The following is a 17,180-nucleotide window of genomic DNA, read 5'->3' as shown; positions in this document are numbered from 1 at the left end:
AAATATACATTTAGTAATAGAGTGGTAAATAATTGGAACAAGCTGCCCGAGGATGTGGTGAATGCTAAGTCAGTGGTGGATTTTGAGAGGAAGCTTGATCGAGTGTGGAAGAACCAGGAGCAGAAATATGATTTTGAAGCGTTAATTGTGACCACTAGACTATGATATAAGAGGATAGTTATTAAGAGCTGGAGCCACAGGCGCATTTGCCTCTTCCAGAAGACTTCTGTAAGTATCTGTAAAAGATGAAGGTATGCGTTGAGGGGAGACTGGTTAATTCTCTCATAGAACGCGTCCCCTCACTTTGATTTAGCACACGCTCCTACGTTGCATTTACGGTTCACACTATTGGGTTTATACGAAGTCTATGATTGGGGTAAGTTTCATGTCACTCCCCAATCACGAATCACTAAAACTTCTTGTCAGTTTCAAATCATGTCTCGGACTAGTAAAAAGGGGTCCGACGTCGCGCTGAACGCCTAGTGACATTTGAACTCTCGTTTCTAAAGGTCTATGGGAGACGCAACTTCACCACTGAAGTGAAAATGTTGCACGAGACATATAACAGATAATCCCCATACAAGGGAATTCGAGATGGGTAATACACCAGAACCAATAATCAAGACGGAGAAGTAATCAGGTGGCAAATAAAAGTATTAATAATGAAGATATATTGGTAACTCGACATTCCTTTAGAGGGTAGTCAACCATGCCTGGTCCTATGATGTCGAGTTCCTTACATAATATTTTATATAATGTTTTTGTATAGCAAAAGTGATAGGCCACTCTATCTAAATGGAAAAAGTAACGTTGTGTAATTTGTTATACATGCTTTCATATACTAAGTATTCTAGAATATATATTTCATACAGCTCGATATGCTTAATTGCTGTTTTTCAATATCAATCTTAATTCTACAGCTATCAATTCACTAAAATACTGAGGTCGTAGCCACAGATGTCTATATTAATTCGTAATAATAGCCTACTTACTAAAATGCCTCTGTCGAGATTTAATCCGGACAACATATGAGTATATGATGACACAATAACTGCACACATCTATGATATATATCAACATTATTTGTTAATATGTACACAAAATTAAGGCATGAATAGAGAAAATTCCATTTAGTTGGTCGATGACTTGACCTTTCCGCAACTTGTAGTTCTTTTCTTCCCAACACCTGTGCAGTGTTCGGAACGGTCGTCATAATTTTTGGTATGTGTTTATCATGGAGAAGTCCCTGGTCACACAACGCTAACTGACTTTGAAATAGAATTTTGTAACAAACGTATACATTTTTTTTTTTTCGTGTGGCACTTTTAAGCTGGTATATTGTAGTTTGTACGACAGTAACAAGACGGAGTTGACCCATTACAAGCCTTCGCACAAAGTGTGTTTTGGAGCGTCGTCTGGCCCAATGGCTTCACCGACTAGCATAGATGATTTGGTGGATAATGTAGGGCTGTATGAACCGAGGCCCCTCATATTTCATGGATATATATTTCCTTTTGTTGGGTTGTATACAGCCTGGCTGTATACTTGGCTAGTGGTGTATGGGTACAATGAATATTACGAAGCTGGTTTCATCGCACTGGCTGTCATCGGCTGTCTACAAGTCCTTACCTGCCTCTTCTGTCACTGGTCCGTGCACGTTCGATGTCTTCTAACGTGTAAAAAGGTTAGTTTTATTGATGATGTCATGGATATCAGTTTTAGCCTAGATTCAAACACTACCAGGTATGTCTTAGGGATTACACTCAATAAATTACTCTAACCATATGTTTGTCCTTCCTGTTGTTCAAGCAGAATTGGATTATCGTGATTTTTTCATTTGGTTTGCTTCCTTTATTTGCTGTTCTTTCTTTTGGGGTTTAGTTTGTACCTTCCTTCATGGATGTTAACTTTATGCAGGCCTTGTTAGACCTTGTGGCTTGTAGATGTCACAGTTTCACCATTTTGTTTCACTGTATGTATTATCATTATGGTAAATGTTTAGTTGTGTAAATGGACGCAACATTAGAAAATTAATTATCAATTTTGTAAATTATAATGTATCAACATAATATGCAATATTCTTGGCGGAAATAAAAACAAAATAGTTGATCAAACAGATTTCGTAACAAAGTTTGTTATGATAGATGCCGATGTCGAAGAAATGAAAGGATAAGTTCATCTAACCTAACCTAACATGTATTCAGTAAATCAGTACCTGTAATATAAGGTCATCCAGATTGTCATCATCGTCATCACGGATGTTGGCGGCCTGTTCAATCACTCTTTCTGATTGCGGGGTATATAGTAGCTAGGTCAACATGAAAATGGAATTCCTGATATTTGAGCTGAAGTAGTTCTCATGGGATGCAAAAAGTCGCTATGAGTATAATGCAATTTGAATTATCCATCTAGCTGTCATTGTTCTCGAGATATTGCATTTTGAATGGAATTAAATCTGGCCTATTTTGTCCCCGGAAATCGGGCCGAAACGTGCGGTCTGACGAATCGCCGATCGAACGTAAACAATGACGGTTTTTGCTGACAGGCATAATTTCATATAAAAATTTAGCATATGGTTGCATTATTTGACATATTTTCTTTAAGATGTGTGATTTCCATGTAACTTGATCATAGAATTACGTTTTTATCCTCTGCAAAATTACCCACCACAGCTACGAATACCTTCAAATTACATGAACATCACACATTTTAAAGAAAATAGTTTGAATAATTAAACTATATGCAAGCTATTACACTAATAACATAATAGTAACAAACTTAATAGTGTAGTTTGATCCATACCACCAGTGATCATAGATAGCGGGCAGGACGAATCGTAGCTGTGGTCCGTAATATTACGGAGGATAAAAACGTAACTTCTCTTTGATCAAATTACATGAAAATCACACATTTTAAAGAAAATAGTTCAAATAATTCAACTATAAGTATATTACGCTAATAACATAATAGTAAGAAACTTAATAGTGAAGTTTGATAAGATGGCGGGTTGATGTTGATGTTGTTATCCGATAATCCGACCCGATAAATAAAAAAACTAATTAATACCTCCGATTTCTCAGCTCTACCGTAACATGCTGCCTTTATTTTGGTATTAGAATAATCCGCGATACTAGTAGTTTTTCTTTATTATGGTCAGTTGCCACAATCGTAAATATGTTAGCTCATCTTTTACGTTGAAACATATGCCAATTTTCGATTTACTGCTGAATGCAGGCCGCCATGTTTATCTTATGTTTTTATTGACCGACATGTAACTGATGATGTGAATGTTTGAAATTTACTACGATCGTAGTAAATACACTCACACAACATTTTTATTAATTAACTTTCCCGCGGTATATAAATTTGGCCGTTTGAATGGCGTGCGCATAAAATGACGCGCTATTGTGCTCGTCATCGACGGTGGCGCCTCTGGTGGTGTTTGACCTACCTATATATAGGTTTTTCATAGCTTGAAGGAATGCATAGATTTCAGCTTCATAGCATTCCTCCAAGAATATATACCTCGCAAGGTACTGGCGGAAGTACTGAGGGCGTACACCAGGCCTCAACTGGACTGGGCAGACAACACTTGACAAACGGTTACGATACTATGCTAGTAACTTCATTCATTAGTATATTTGCTTGTAGCAAGGTATTTTTTATTTTTATTTCCGCCAAGAAAATTGCATGTTTATTCATGTATTATAATTTACAAAATTAATATTTAATTTTCTAACACTATAGCGTGTCCATGTACGTAATTGAACAAATACCTATACTATAGTTATATATCTTCCACAATTTCCTATTCCAGATCATAAATTAGGTCTGAGGAATGTTTTTTATTGGTCAATTTTTAGAAGTGCACAGCTATGCGATATAGTAGTAGAAAAGTAAATAGTTTTGTAAATTATAATGCATCAACTTAATATATGTTATTCTTGCCAGAAATCAATAGTAGAAAAAGTTAAGGTAAATTTTTAGAAGTGCACACCTACATGATATAGCAATAGAAAATTAATTTTTTTAAATTATAATACATCAACGTAATATGCATTTTTCTTGGTGGAAATTAAGAACAAAAAAGTTGTTAAACTGAATTACTAATGAACGAAATTGTGGCAGATGAATGATACACCATGTTTGTTTTGATAGATACCAAGGTCGAAAAAAAGAAAGGATGATAAAATAGTTTATTCTAACCTAAACTAGGATGATAAATTAGTTTATTCTAACCTAAACTAGGATGATAAATTAGTTTATTCTAACCTAAACTATCCTAACCTAACCTACATAACATAAGCTGTATTTAGTAATGCAGTACCTGTAATTCTAAAAATCAACTGGGTCATTGTTGCCATTGTCATGGATTTTGACAGCCTGATTAAGAGCTTGATCGAACTGTGAGGAATAGAGTTGTTGCATAGCTTGAAGGAAGCCCTGTTATCTTTATAACAGTGCTTATTAACATCACCTGGAGTTGTAGAACACATGGTGCACAGTGTGAAAGCCATCATCTAACTGACATTGACAGTACTGGACAGACGACAATATGGTGTCTTGATCTTATGCTCGCAGCTTTATTTGGTAGTATATTTACTAGTTTTTTTTGTTTTTTTTTTTTCTGCCAAGAAAAATGTATATTGATATATTATGATTTGCAAAATTAATAATTAATTTTCTAATATTATATTGTATAGTTGTGCACTTCTAAAAGATGCCAAAGTTACTAAAAGCTTTACACAAACATAGCTGCTTTGACTGCTTGAGACACCATCTTTGCTTTGGTAGATGTGGAGGTCAAAGAAATTAAAGTATGATAAATTCATCTATTCTAACCTAACCTGTCTACCTAACCTAACTTGCATTTAGTAATGTGGTACCTATAATTGTAAAGGTCATCAGGTCTATTAAAATAAAGATGGCGTCTAAAGGACTCGACATGACTTAGTTTGTGCATGATTTTTAACAATGTGTTCTGTTATTGATTTCTGCAAAGAAGAATGTTTATATACATTGATGTATTATAATTTACAAAATAATATTTAATTTCCTAATGCTGTATCACATAGGTGTGCACTTCTAAAATTACCATATATATATTTTTTCCTTTTTATATTTGATCTTTTATTTATTATTACAGAGAGGAAGAGTTTAAGTGTGTTTGAGATGAAATACCTGAGAAGTCTGGTAGGAGTTACTAGGCTGGATAGAATGAGAAATGAGGAGGAGAGTGGGAGTGAAAAGGGAGTTGGGAGAAGGGGTTGATGAAAGAGTATTGGGATGGTTTGGACACATGGAAAGAATGAGCGAAGAAAGATTATTAAAAAAAGTGTGGAAGGCTGAGGTGGATGGAATGAACATGAGGGGGTGACCAAGGATAGGATGGATGGATGGGGTAAAATGGGCATTGGAAATGAGGGGAATGTCTGTTGAGGAAGGAAGGGAGAAAACAGAAGATAGGGATAAGTGGAGAATGGTTGTATATTGATGGTGCTGTGATGCATGGAAGGAAGAGGGTGGGGGATTGGGGGGTGAGGGAGTATGTGTGAATGATATTTTGATGCAGCCTAAAGGGATTTCTCCCAATCTTCTCTATTTCTACATGGGGGGATGGAGAGTAGGGTCACCAATTAAATGAAGCGGCCTTGCTGTGGATGTGCTGTTTTACACTACATTCCTTCTGCCCAAGTGAGCAAGATGCAAGGATGACCCATCATCCAGAAGAAGCCAAGAAAAAAGGGAGGGAAGGATGTGGATTATGTAAGGATGAAATGAGTGGGAGTGGATGTGTGCCTTTGACTTTGGCTACCTCCCTTGTAAAGGGGGAAGAGCCCTTGGTATATGTATGTATATATTTTTATACTTTAGTAGTGCCTTCTAAATCAGCTGGTATCTTATTAAATACTCTAGGGGCACAATTCTGAAACATTATAATTTTATTGGACTTTGGTTCAAACCTGAACTATAGCTGTCATTGAGTGTAGATGTGCTCAGAGCTCTGAGGCTTTAGAAGGTTTAGTTTTTCTTATTGAGAAATATGGTATTTTTTCAGAAGTGGACACCAGTGCAATATAGCATTAGAAAATTAGATATTAATTTTGTAAATTACAAGCACCCGGACCTGGCTTCGCCAGGTGTGCTTGGCCTACGGCGTAGCTCGCTTCGCTCGCGAAGGAGTCTTCAAAATCTCCTAAAGGAGCCTTCAGTCTCCAAAAGGAGTCGTCAAATTCTCTCGCGCTCTCTCTCTCTCCTTCTCTTTTTCGTTAGGTCAATCATAAAGGCAATAAAATTTCGGAAGGTGGTCATAAAAACGCAAGGAAATTTTCAAAACTGATAAACTTTATTTTTTTATGTGTATAGATTCTCTTGGCAATATTTCGTAAAGATTCTCCTAGCAATATTTCGTAAAGATTCTCTTGGTAATATTTCGTAAAGATTCTCTTGTTAACATTTGGTAAAGATTCTCTTGGCAATATTTTGTAAATATTTTCTCATTAATATTTCGTAAAAATTCTTTTGTCAGAAGTCCGTAATTCCGTTTTTATGCATATAGATTCTCTTGGCAATATTTCATAAAGATTCTCTTAGCGTTATTTCGTAAAGATTCTCTTGGTAATATTTCGTAAAGATTCTCCGAGTCAGATGTGTCCCCGGGAGTTAGTATTTCCGGTGATGACTCATTTCTGGAGTAGGAGGTTGGAAGGTTTAGAGAGAAATATTTTTTTATGTATATATGATACATCAATGTAATATGTATTTTTCTTGGTGGAAATCTATAACAGAAAAGGTTGCTAAAAGCATGTACATTATGGAATGATGCTGCAGTGATAGGATTGAGATGCCATGTTGTCTGTCCAGTCCTGCTAAAAGCAAATACACTGCCAAAGAAGTTGTGACCATACATACATATATACATATACCAAGGGCTTTTTCCCCTCTTACAAGGGATGTAGCCAAAGTCAAAGGCATAAATCCACAAGCTGCAACCATAGGGTCTGGAAAACATCCTCATTACTTCCGCCAGTACCTCGGATGGTAATAGTTTTTAAAATAGTGCTATGGAGTTGAGTCATGCATTAGCTCTGCAATGTTTTTCTTTAACACCATAAACTACAAAGCTTTTTTTTTTTTTTTTTTTTTTTGGTGACCCAATTTTCTTTTTCTTTAATTACTTTTAGTACTGGGAGACCTTAATGCTAGGGTAGGAATTGAACCAATTGATGGAGTGGTTGGGAAATGTGGAGTTCCAGGAAAGAATCGTAGTGGAGAGTTGATGGTGGAGATGTGTCTAGAGAGTTGATAGCAAATACAGTGTTTTGGAAGAGGGTCAAACATAAGTACACATGAGAGAGGGTGGTGGATGGAAGGGTGATAGAGCATTAATGGACTATGTAGTGGTAGATAGAAGTATAATAGGAAGAGTTAAGGATGTACATGTGCTAAGGGGAGAGGGTGGGGGAATATCAGATCATTTTTTTTTTTTGGTGGAAGGTGAGTTGAGAGTGGAGGATAGATGGAGAAAGAGGAAGATGGCAAAAGGTAGGGAGGTGCTTAGAGTGAACTCTTTAAAGGAAGAGTACAAGAAGAAGCTGAGAGAGGAATGGGAGGGAGTGAAGGATAAAGTAGAGCTAGGTGTGGAGGAGGAATGGGGATGGTTAAAGGAGGGAGTCACAAAGTGTGCAAAGATGGTGTGTGGAACAAAAGGACAGGAGGAAACAGAAGGAAGGGTAGTGAATGGTGGGATGAGGAAACAAAGAAGGTTGTAGAAGAGAAGAAGCGAGCTTTCACAGATTTGTTACAAAATAGGATGAGGGAGTCATATGAGATACAAAGAAAAGAGAAGTAAAGCACAAGGTAAAGGTGGCAAAGAGGAGAGCAGATGTAAAATGGGGTAAGAGTATGACAGGAAATTTTGAAAGTAATAAAAAGATGTTTTGAAAAGAAATTAAGATAGGAAGAGGAAATGAATCAAATAGAGAAGAAAAGGGAAAAGGTGCAGATGGAGAGTTGATAATGGAAGAGAAGGCAGTAAGGGGAAGATGGGCAGAATATTTTAGGGAGTTGCTTGATGTGAAGGAGGATAGGGAGGGAAAGGTAGTTGCAGTGGGAAGTGCTAAGAAAATGACTGTGATGAGTGAGGAAAATGGAGGAGAAATAAGGAAGCATGAAGTGAAGGCAGTTGTTAAGATGATGAAAGCAGGTAAGGCACCTGGTCTGGATGGATGCCATGCAGAATGTCTAAAAAAAGGAGGTACAGTGATGGTGGACTGGCTGGTGAGGTTAATTAATGTTTGCTGGAGAGAGGGTAGAATGCCGGATGACTGGAGGAGTGCCTGTATGGTTCCACTTTACAAGGAAAAAGGGGACAAGTGTGAGTGTAGTAGTTTCAGAGGGATTAGCTTGAGTGTAGTTGGGAAGGCTTATGGGAGGTTCTTGATTGAGAGGATTAGGAGAGGAACAGAGGGAGTAATTGGTGAGGAACAGTGTGGATTTAGGGCGGGTAGAGGTTGCATAGATCAGATTTTTGTGGTAAGACAGATATGTGAGAAAGCTATAGGAAAGGGGAAGGATGTTTTTTGGGCTTTCATGGATCTGGAAAAGGCTTATGACAGGGTAGACAGGAAGGCACTATGGGAGGTTATGCGGATATATGGGATAAGAGGAAAGCTTCTAGGAGCTGTCAAGAGTTTTTACAAGAGTAGTAGAGCAGGTGTCAGGATTAGAAATGGAGAGAGTGAGTGGTTTGAGGTAAAGGTGGGACTTCGTCAAGGATGCGTTATGTCGCCCTGGCTGTTCAACTTATACATGGATGGGGTAGTGCGAGAGGTAAATGCAAGGGTAGTGGGTCAGGGATTGGAGATGGTTAAAGAAAATGGAGAAAAGTGGGAGGTGAGCGAGCTGTTGTTTTGCGGACAACACTGCGCTTGTAGCAGGATCAGAGGAGGGATTGAGGAAGTTGGTGACAGAGTTTGGGAGAGTGTGTGATAGAAGAAAGCTGAAGATAAATGTGGGTAAAAGTAAGGTAGGGGTTGGTTGGTTCCAAAATCGTTTGTCAGCAAATCGCTAGTTAGCGTTCTGGAGCATGTTCTCAATATATTTTGCTTCAATCACTGCTGTATTTACCTATTTGTATTTTACAGAAAGGGGAGCTATGCTCATGTTGTGTTATCCCACCTTTGTATCTCAGTGTCTAGTTTGCTCTTAAATTCATGAATGGTTTTTGCACACACTATTTTTTTTTTTTTTTTTTTTTTTTTTTTTTTTTTCCCAGTTTGTTCCAAGTGTCCACCACTCTATGTGGAAAACTCTTCTTCTTCTTCTTCTTCAGATCTCTTCTATAACTATGTTTTTTGAGTTTCTTTCCATGTCCTCTTGTGATTCGCTTGCCCCAATTTAACAGGTCCTTTCTATCGAGTATTTCTGTGCCCTTCATGATTCTATAGATGGTCAGTAGGTCGCCTCTCTCTCTTCTTTGCTCCAGCGTCGGTAACTCCAATTTAGCCAGTCTCTCCTTGTATGTTAAGTTTGAAAGTGCAGGAGCCATTTTTGTAGCTGCTCTCTGGATTCTTTCTGTTTTCTTTATATTCTTTTTGGTACTGGGTGACCACAATGTTGCGCATATTCTTGTCTAGGCCTTATCAGTGTGACTAATATTTTTTTAATAATTTCTTTGTAAATGTCACTTTTATTGATCTTAGCAAGTTATAGGATTCTCCGACAATTTTGTTTATTTGTTTATCATAGGACAAGTTGTTTGAGATAATTACTCCCAAATCTTTTTCAGATCCCCTTTTCTTTACCTCCTTAGTTCCAATTTTATGTTGTCCTGATAATCTATTTTTACTTTTTCCAAACTCCATTATGCTACACTTCTTAATATTGAAGTCCACTTCCCATTTCTGACTCCAGTTCCATACCTTATTCAGGTCTTCCTGTAGTGATTCACAAGCCGTTTTGGTTTTTACTTTCCTTAACAATTTAGCGTTGTCTGCAAAGAAGCTCATGTAAAATTGCACATCATCATCCATGTCATTCACATAAATAGCAAACAGTATTGGAGCCAATACAGATCCTTACAGAACTCCACTGATCACCTCCTTCCAACTTGAATATTTTTCTCTGAGTACTACTCTCATCTTTCTACCAATCAGGAAGTCCACCATTCATTTCAGTAGGTTCCCATGTATCCCTCCTATATGTTCCATTTTTTTTAAATAATTTTTTGTGTGGTACCTTGTCAAAAGCTTTTTGTAAGTCCAGGAAAACGCAATCAGCCCATCCATCCCTTTCTTGCACCATGTCTATTAGTCTTGAGTAAAAACATATTAAGTTTGTGGTACATGATCTTCCTTGTCTGAACCCAAATTGTCTTGGGTTTGTTATGTTATTTTCTTCCAGGTGTTTTACCCATCTATTCTTGATAATTTTCTCACAAATTTTGGCTATTATGCTTGTTAGTGAGACCGGTCTATAATTAGTTGGTTCTTCCTTGTTTCCTCCTTTATATATTGGTACAATGTTAGCATTTTTTCAGTTTTTTGGTATTTTTCTTTCTCTAAGTGAGCAACTTATTATGTTATGTATTGTGTCCATTAGTTCTTTGCATTCTTTTAGAATCCAATTTGCAATTCCATCTGGGCCATGCGATTTCCTGACATCAAGGTTTGATAGGTGTTCCATTAATTCTTTTTGTGTTATTATTATCTCACTCATGGGGGAGATCACACTTCATTTCCTTCATCCCAATATTGTGCCTTCTTTCTAGTGAAAGCAGACTTGAAGTTATTATTCATGACTTCGGTTATTTCTAGATCTTCTGTGTACTCTATATTTCCTTGGCTTAGTTTCATAATTTCCTGTTTATTTTTAAGTTTACCATTCACATATCTATAGAATAGTTTGGGTAGCTCTTTGCATTTATCTATAATGTCTTTTTCATAATTCCTTTTTTCCTCTCTGCACCTTTACATACTCATTTCTATAGTTTATATATTTGCCATTTTCCAGGTTTTTTATCTTTTCTCCATCTTTTCCAAGCTCTGTCTCTTATATCTTTTACCTCACTGCATCTTCTGTTGAACCAGCATTTAATGTACACTCTCTCTAGCTCCTGTCTATTCTTTCCTTCATTAGGCCGGCCACACACATGCAGTTTAAACTGACAGTTACAACTGTTCAGTTATAACTGTCAGTTGAAACTGCACGTGTGTGGGTATCTTGGTATCACTGAGATACCCACACATGTGCAGTTTCAGCTAACAGTTATAACTGAACAGTCGTAACTGTCAGTTTAAACTGCACGTGTGTGGCCGGCCTTATAATTATCCATCAAGATATCCCATTGCTCTTCCATGTAAAAAATTTCCCCATTTGCTTTCTGTACATCAATCTTCCTTTCCTATGCTTTTCATTTCTCTCCATGTATATTTCTTCCTTTAGTTCAGTCTCAAAAAGTATATGGTCACTCTTTCCAATTGGTGTCTCGTATTGAATTTTATCCACAATTTCAGGTTCTGTTGTAAATATTAAATCAAGTCTCGACAGCTCATTATTTCTGTATCTGGTATTTTCACTGACCTACTGTGTGTCATTGTATATTCCATGGTCATGTCCAGTAATACATTACCCTACAATACTTCTCTGCCTTTCACTGTCATGTCCTCCCAACAAATTTCTTTGCAGTTAAGGTCCCCCATAATTACCAGGTTACCTCTGCCCATTAGTATCTCATTTAATGAATGCCTTGTATCTTCAAGCATTTTCATATGCTCATTCTCTTTCCAAGCATTCATTTTTGGGGGCACATAAATCACCACAAACTTTCAACTTTTCATGTCTATCTTGTGCCTCACTGCATCTTCTGTTGAACTAGCATTTAATATACACTCTAGCTTCTGTCTTGGTACGTGCCTATTTACTCCTTCATTATAATTATCTATCAAGATATCCCATTTCTCTTCCACTTTTGTCTCTTCCATGTAAAAATTTTCCCCATTTGCATTCTGAAGGAATTTTTTAGTTTTCCAAAGTCTGTTTTGTTGTACATCAATCTTCCTTTCCTATGATTTTCATTTATCTCCATGTATATTTCTTCCTTTAGTTCAGTCTCAGTAAGTATATGGTCACTCTTTCCAATTGGTGTCTTGTATTGAATTTTATCTACAATATCAGGTTCTGTTGTAAATATTAAATATATTCTCGATGGCTCCTCATCATTTCTGTATCTGGTGTTTTCACTGACCCACTGTGTCATTGTATATTCCATGGTCATGTCCAGTAATACATTACCCCACAATTCTTCTCTGCCTTTCACTGTCATGTCCTCCCAACAAATTTCTCTGCAGTTAAAGTCCCCCATAATTACCAGGTTACCTCTGCCCATTAGTATCTCCTTTAATGAATGCCTTGTATCTTCTAGCATTTTCATATGCTCGTTCTCTTTCCAAGCATTCATTTTTGGGGGCACATAAGTCACCACAAACTTTCTACTTTTTATGTCATGGTCTTCGACTTTTATCATGATCAGTTCTACATTACCTTTGCCCTCTGCAGTTTTTGTCACATTCAAGTTTTTTTGGCCAAGAACATGATTCCTCCTCCCTGTTTCTCATCTCAGTTTTTAATCCAGTAATTGTATACCCCATGTCCAACATTTATGGGTGGTATTGCACCCCTTAATTTAGTCTCCACAATTCCTATTATGTCTGTTTTTTCTTCTAACAGGTAATCATTAAGTTCATTCAGTCCTGAAATTAATCCATTGATGTTAGTATAGGCCACTTTTAATTTTTTCCTTCATCTTTTTTTCTGTTTTTGGTTTGCCCATTCTGATGTACCATTTTCTCAGTCTCATGTCGATTACTTTCCAATAGAATTCCTTGCTTTCGGTCTCCATTCTCTATGCATTTTTTTTTTTTTTTTTTTTTTCTTAGCTTCATCTCTTAGTGTCTTCTCTTTTTCTAATTCCTCAATACTCATTTCTCTTTCCATATCTTATTGTAATGTTCACTCCTTGCCAATTTACCTACTTTTTCAAATATGTCTTCTACTACTATTTGTGATCTTAGTTTTATCTATAGGGGTCGATTTCTTTCCTTAGAATAATGACCAATTCTATACATATCATCAGTGTCTTTCTATACATCCTGGTCTCCATCCTGAATTTCTTTTAGGATTGCTATTGCTGTTTCTTTTTCTTCTGTTGTGTGTGGGTGGGTGTTATATATATATACATACATACATGTGTGTGTGTGTGCTGATTTCAGGAGCATAATTTGCAATAGCCAGATAACCCTTACTGGTACAGACGATAAGCATGTACAGCTTTACCGATCACCAAACCACACATGAAGTGCATATCTACCCTCTCTTGATTTGAGTACATGGCCAATCAATGTGCACCACTAACCAGTCATCTAGCAACATTGTATGCATGAGAAACAAGCAGGAAGTCCTGTCCAGTTGGCGACAAAAGCAATCAGACATGTTGTGTGGTGATGACAGGTATTTCTGCCATGGGTGAAGTGATAGTTACACTAATTAGCAAGTTAGGTCGGTAGTTTGAGAAGCTTTTGATCTGTTTGTTTTGTTTTTGGTTAGTTTTTTGTGTGTGCAATTAGTTGCAGATTGTTGCCTACTTATCAGTAGATGTTCTTGTGATATGCCTGAATAATACTATCAACTCAAATACATAGACGTGAGTGCTTTATATTACAGCATTGGCATCCACAATGTGGCTGCCAAAATAAGGAATAGATTGTGTTGAATGAAATCCTGTGTTGCAAGATGCCACCTGTGGGAGATAAAGGTATTCTGGTTAGCCCATGTTTTATAAGTGTATAACTTGGAAACCAAGTATTTCCAGACATATGTTCATAGGAACTATTTCCATTAGTTAGATATAGGGAACATAGTCCTGAAGTTATGCCATCCAATTTTGAAGCACCTTGTATAGGTGTGGCACACAACAGATTAACTTCTAATGTTCTACCTTTCTGCTACCCTCCTTAAGTTTTGTTAGTTCCTCTTTTGTGTGAATTTGTTCACAAAGATGTGTGCTGGTTATTGGTAATGAAATATAAGTACAGTACCCCTTTCCACTTCTTTCTATTCTTCTCTTCCCCATATTTTCCTCTCATTCCCTCTTCTTAATTCTTCCATCCTTGCTCCCAACCCACATCCTCTCTCTCCTACCTATCTCCTTTCCCTTCAAAATTCATTTAGTCCCTGGTTTCTTCCCTTGCCCCATCTTTCCCTCTCTTTCACCCTCTCTCCCTTCATAATTTCATGTAATTCTCTTTTCATTTTTATCTTATGCTATAGCTTTTTTAAGTGTTGTTTTTCTTTGCAGGAAAATGACCCACTGAAAGCCAAAGTTGCTAAAGTTGTGCCAACCCCAAACAATGGCTCTCCAGAATTGGTCAAAGTGTGCAGACATTATGTAAGTAACTTATACTCAGTCTTCTTAATGACGGCATTGCCTTTAAAAAAAGCAGTTTGGCAGGGAACAAGGTGACCCTTCTTTCCAAGGTGCTGAAATAGAAGGGATGGTTAAATAAGCTTTATTTATGATGTGGGGAGGAGAGAAGAATGCCACCACTGTGTTCCCATGCATATCATATAAAGCAGTTAAATGGGATAAAGTCAAGGGAATCCTACTGTGTATTTTTCTCCTGCATAAATTTTAAACATAAGAGGGTCTTGGAGGAGGACTCCAACCTGAATGCTTGTTCTTAGGTCGTGGATTGTGCATGGATGTGGAAAAGACGAGCAAAATTGAAGAGATTAGAAGTACATTTGTGAAAAGAAAAATGGATGTGTTAATCATTCTGTCAATCTGTTGCCCCTGGTCTCTCTTGTAGGTGACCCATGGCCCCCAGGTAACTAAGCAGTGGCCTCTGGGCAGGCCCAAAAGTCACCCAGGGAAGAAATATTGTGTTGCTGTCTAGGGATTGTTAGTGTGAGGCACTGTAAAATTATGTGCTCTGTGTGTTCTGCATGGTGGTTACACCAAGGACAATTTCTATCCTGTATTGGTCCTGTTTGAATGCTGGATCATGTCCAGAACACAAGCAAGCCAGTGTGATTCTTACCTCGTATGAAGGATTTTCTGTGATGCTAATGTCAAGGGGTTGTTGGTGGAGTATTGCATTTGGTGGTGTCTTGGAGAGCATGTTTTGATTTTAGTGTGTATGTACAATGTGGTCAGAGCCCTTACATGCCTAAGTGCCGCCCTCTGGCAAAGTGCCACTCCAGGGCAAAGTTCTCAGTGATGCCCCCCCCTCCCCCATATCCACTTCCCATCTCTACCATCCCTTACAGCCTGTTATAGCTGTTGGCTTGTGAAATAATTAAACGGATTTTAAGGGAGCGTCGCCAGCGATCATTCGAAAAATTCTGGTACATGAGCGAATTTTAGGTAAACATTTCAAAAGAATCTATGATGGTGGTAACACCCATACAAAATTATACAGCTGTATTTTGTATCCATTTTTTTATACAGCATAAAATAGATAAAATATTGGCAACCTCTGGCAACCCCATTGCATAAAAAACATTCTGTATATTGAAATAGCATCAACATTTCTATAGCTATTTCGTTTTTTGCTACGGAATTGTGTTTATGGAGATATTTGCCAACTCCTAGGCCCAGAAAACATCCTTACATTTTGCTAAAGCTTTCTCACATATGTCTTACCACAAAAATCTGATCCACGCAACCCCTACCTTTCCCAAACCCACACTGCTCCCTGCCAGTGAATCCCCCCCCCATCCCTCTCCAAATCCACTCATTTAAAATCCTCCCACTAGTCCCATCTGTGGTCAACAGACTGATCCCTCTGAAACTACTACAGTCCCATCTGTTCCCTTTTACCTTGCAAAGTGGAACTATATAGGTGCTCCTCCAGTCCCCTGGCACTCAACCCTCCCTTAGACACACACTAAACAACCTCACCAGCCAGTCCACCATTACTGCACCCACCCTTTTCAGACACTCCACATGACATCCACCCAACCCAGGCACCCCACCTGCCCTCATCATTTCAACAATCACTCCCATCTCTTACCTCTCCCCCTCTTTCCTCATCCACCACTGTCACCTTCCCATTGCCTCCCACTACCACCACTAGTCCTCCCACCCCCCTCCAGATATAGCAGCTTCTCAAAACACTTCACCCATCTTAACCCCTACCGACTCCTCCTCCACTATCATCTCTCCATTTGCACCTCCTACCTCTTCCCCTCCATTTTATTTGCCTCCCCTTCCTCTCCCAATCCCAATCCAAAGCAAATTTATATTACTTTCAAAATTGTCTATCATACTCCTCCCATATTTTACATTGCTCTCCTTTTTGTCTCTTTTATCTTATGTTTTGCTTCTCTTCTTATTTCTTTGTACTTCTCATGCTTCTTTCATCCTACTTAGCAACCAACTCCCAAATGCTTGTTTCTTTTCTTCTACTACCTTCTTCACTTCATCCTACCACTCACTACCCTTCCTACTATTCCTTCCCATCCTCCTTGTTCCATATACAATCTTAGCACACCTTGTCACTCCCTCTTGAAACATCTACCTCTACTCTATCCTTCACCCTGTCACAATTTGGCATGTTGTTTTTTATTTACTGCTTCAAACCTGGCCATGATTTGAACAGTCCTATCAATCTAATTGCCAGCATGTCTTTTGCCTTTAATCAGGAGATTTTCTTTCTTACACTGGATATGAAATAAAGGCGAAGTGCAAAATATAAATTCTTACATATACCAAAGACTTTTTCCCCCCTACAAGGGAAGTAGCCAAAAAACAAAGGCATAAAAACCACTCCCACCCATTCCATCCCCACATACTCCATTCCCATTCCCCCCCGTCCCTCCCCCATATCTTGGCTCCTCCTGGATGGTGGGTCATCCCTGCATCTTGCCCACTGCCTGCAGTGTCGCAAAACAACACATCCACAGCAAGGCCGTTTCATTTAATTGGTGACACCTGCTCTCCATCCCCTCATGCAGAAAAGGAGAAGACGGGGGAGAAATCCCTTTGGGCTGCATCGATTTATTTTTCACACATACTCACCCACTCCCTTTCATGCATCACAGCATCATCCATACACAACCATTCTCCATTCACCCCTATCTTCTGACTTCTCCTGGCCTTCCTCAATGCTCCTTTTACC

General features: G+C 38.1%; 1 protein-coding gene across 1 annotated transcript in view; it reads left to right on the top strand.

The window, feature by feature from the left end:
• The first annotated feature begins 1,195 nt into the window (after nt 1–1,195).
• LOC143026604 (endoplasmic reticulum transmembrane helix translocase) overlaps nt 1,196–17,180 on the top strand; it is a 148,190-nt gene continuing 132,205 nt past the window's right edge. The window contains exons 1-2 of the mRNA XM_076187283.1: nt 1,196–1,684; nt 14,357–14,446. Coding sequence (XP_076043398.1) covers nt 1,424–1,684; nt 14,357–14,446 — 351 coding nt within the window. The 5' untranslated portion in view covers nt 1,196–1,423. The remainder of the gene's footprint in view (nt 1,685–14,356; nt 14,447–17,180) is intronic.

Source organism: Oratosquilla oratoria, chromosome 6 (assembly GCF_046742065.1).
Source record: "Oratosquilla oratoria isolate Oo_2021 chromosome 6, ASM4674206v1, whole genome shotgun sequence".
Classification (NCBI taxonomy): Eukaryota; Metazoa; Arthropoda; class Malacostraca; order Stomatopoda; family Squillidae; genus Oratosquilla; species Oratosquilla oratoria.
Note: the sequence above shows the minus strand (reverse complement) of the source record. Positions and strands in the feature narration are given on the sequence as shown.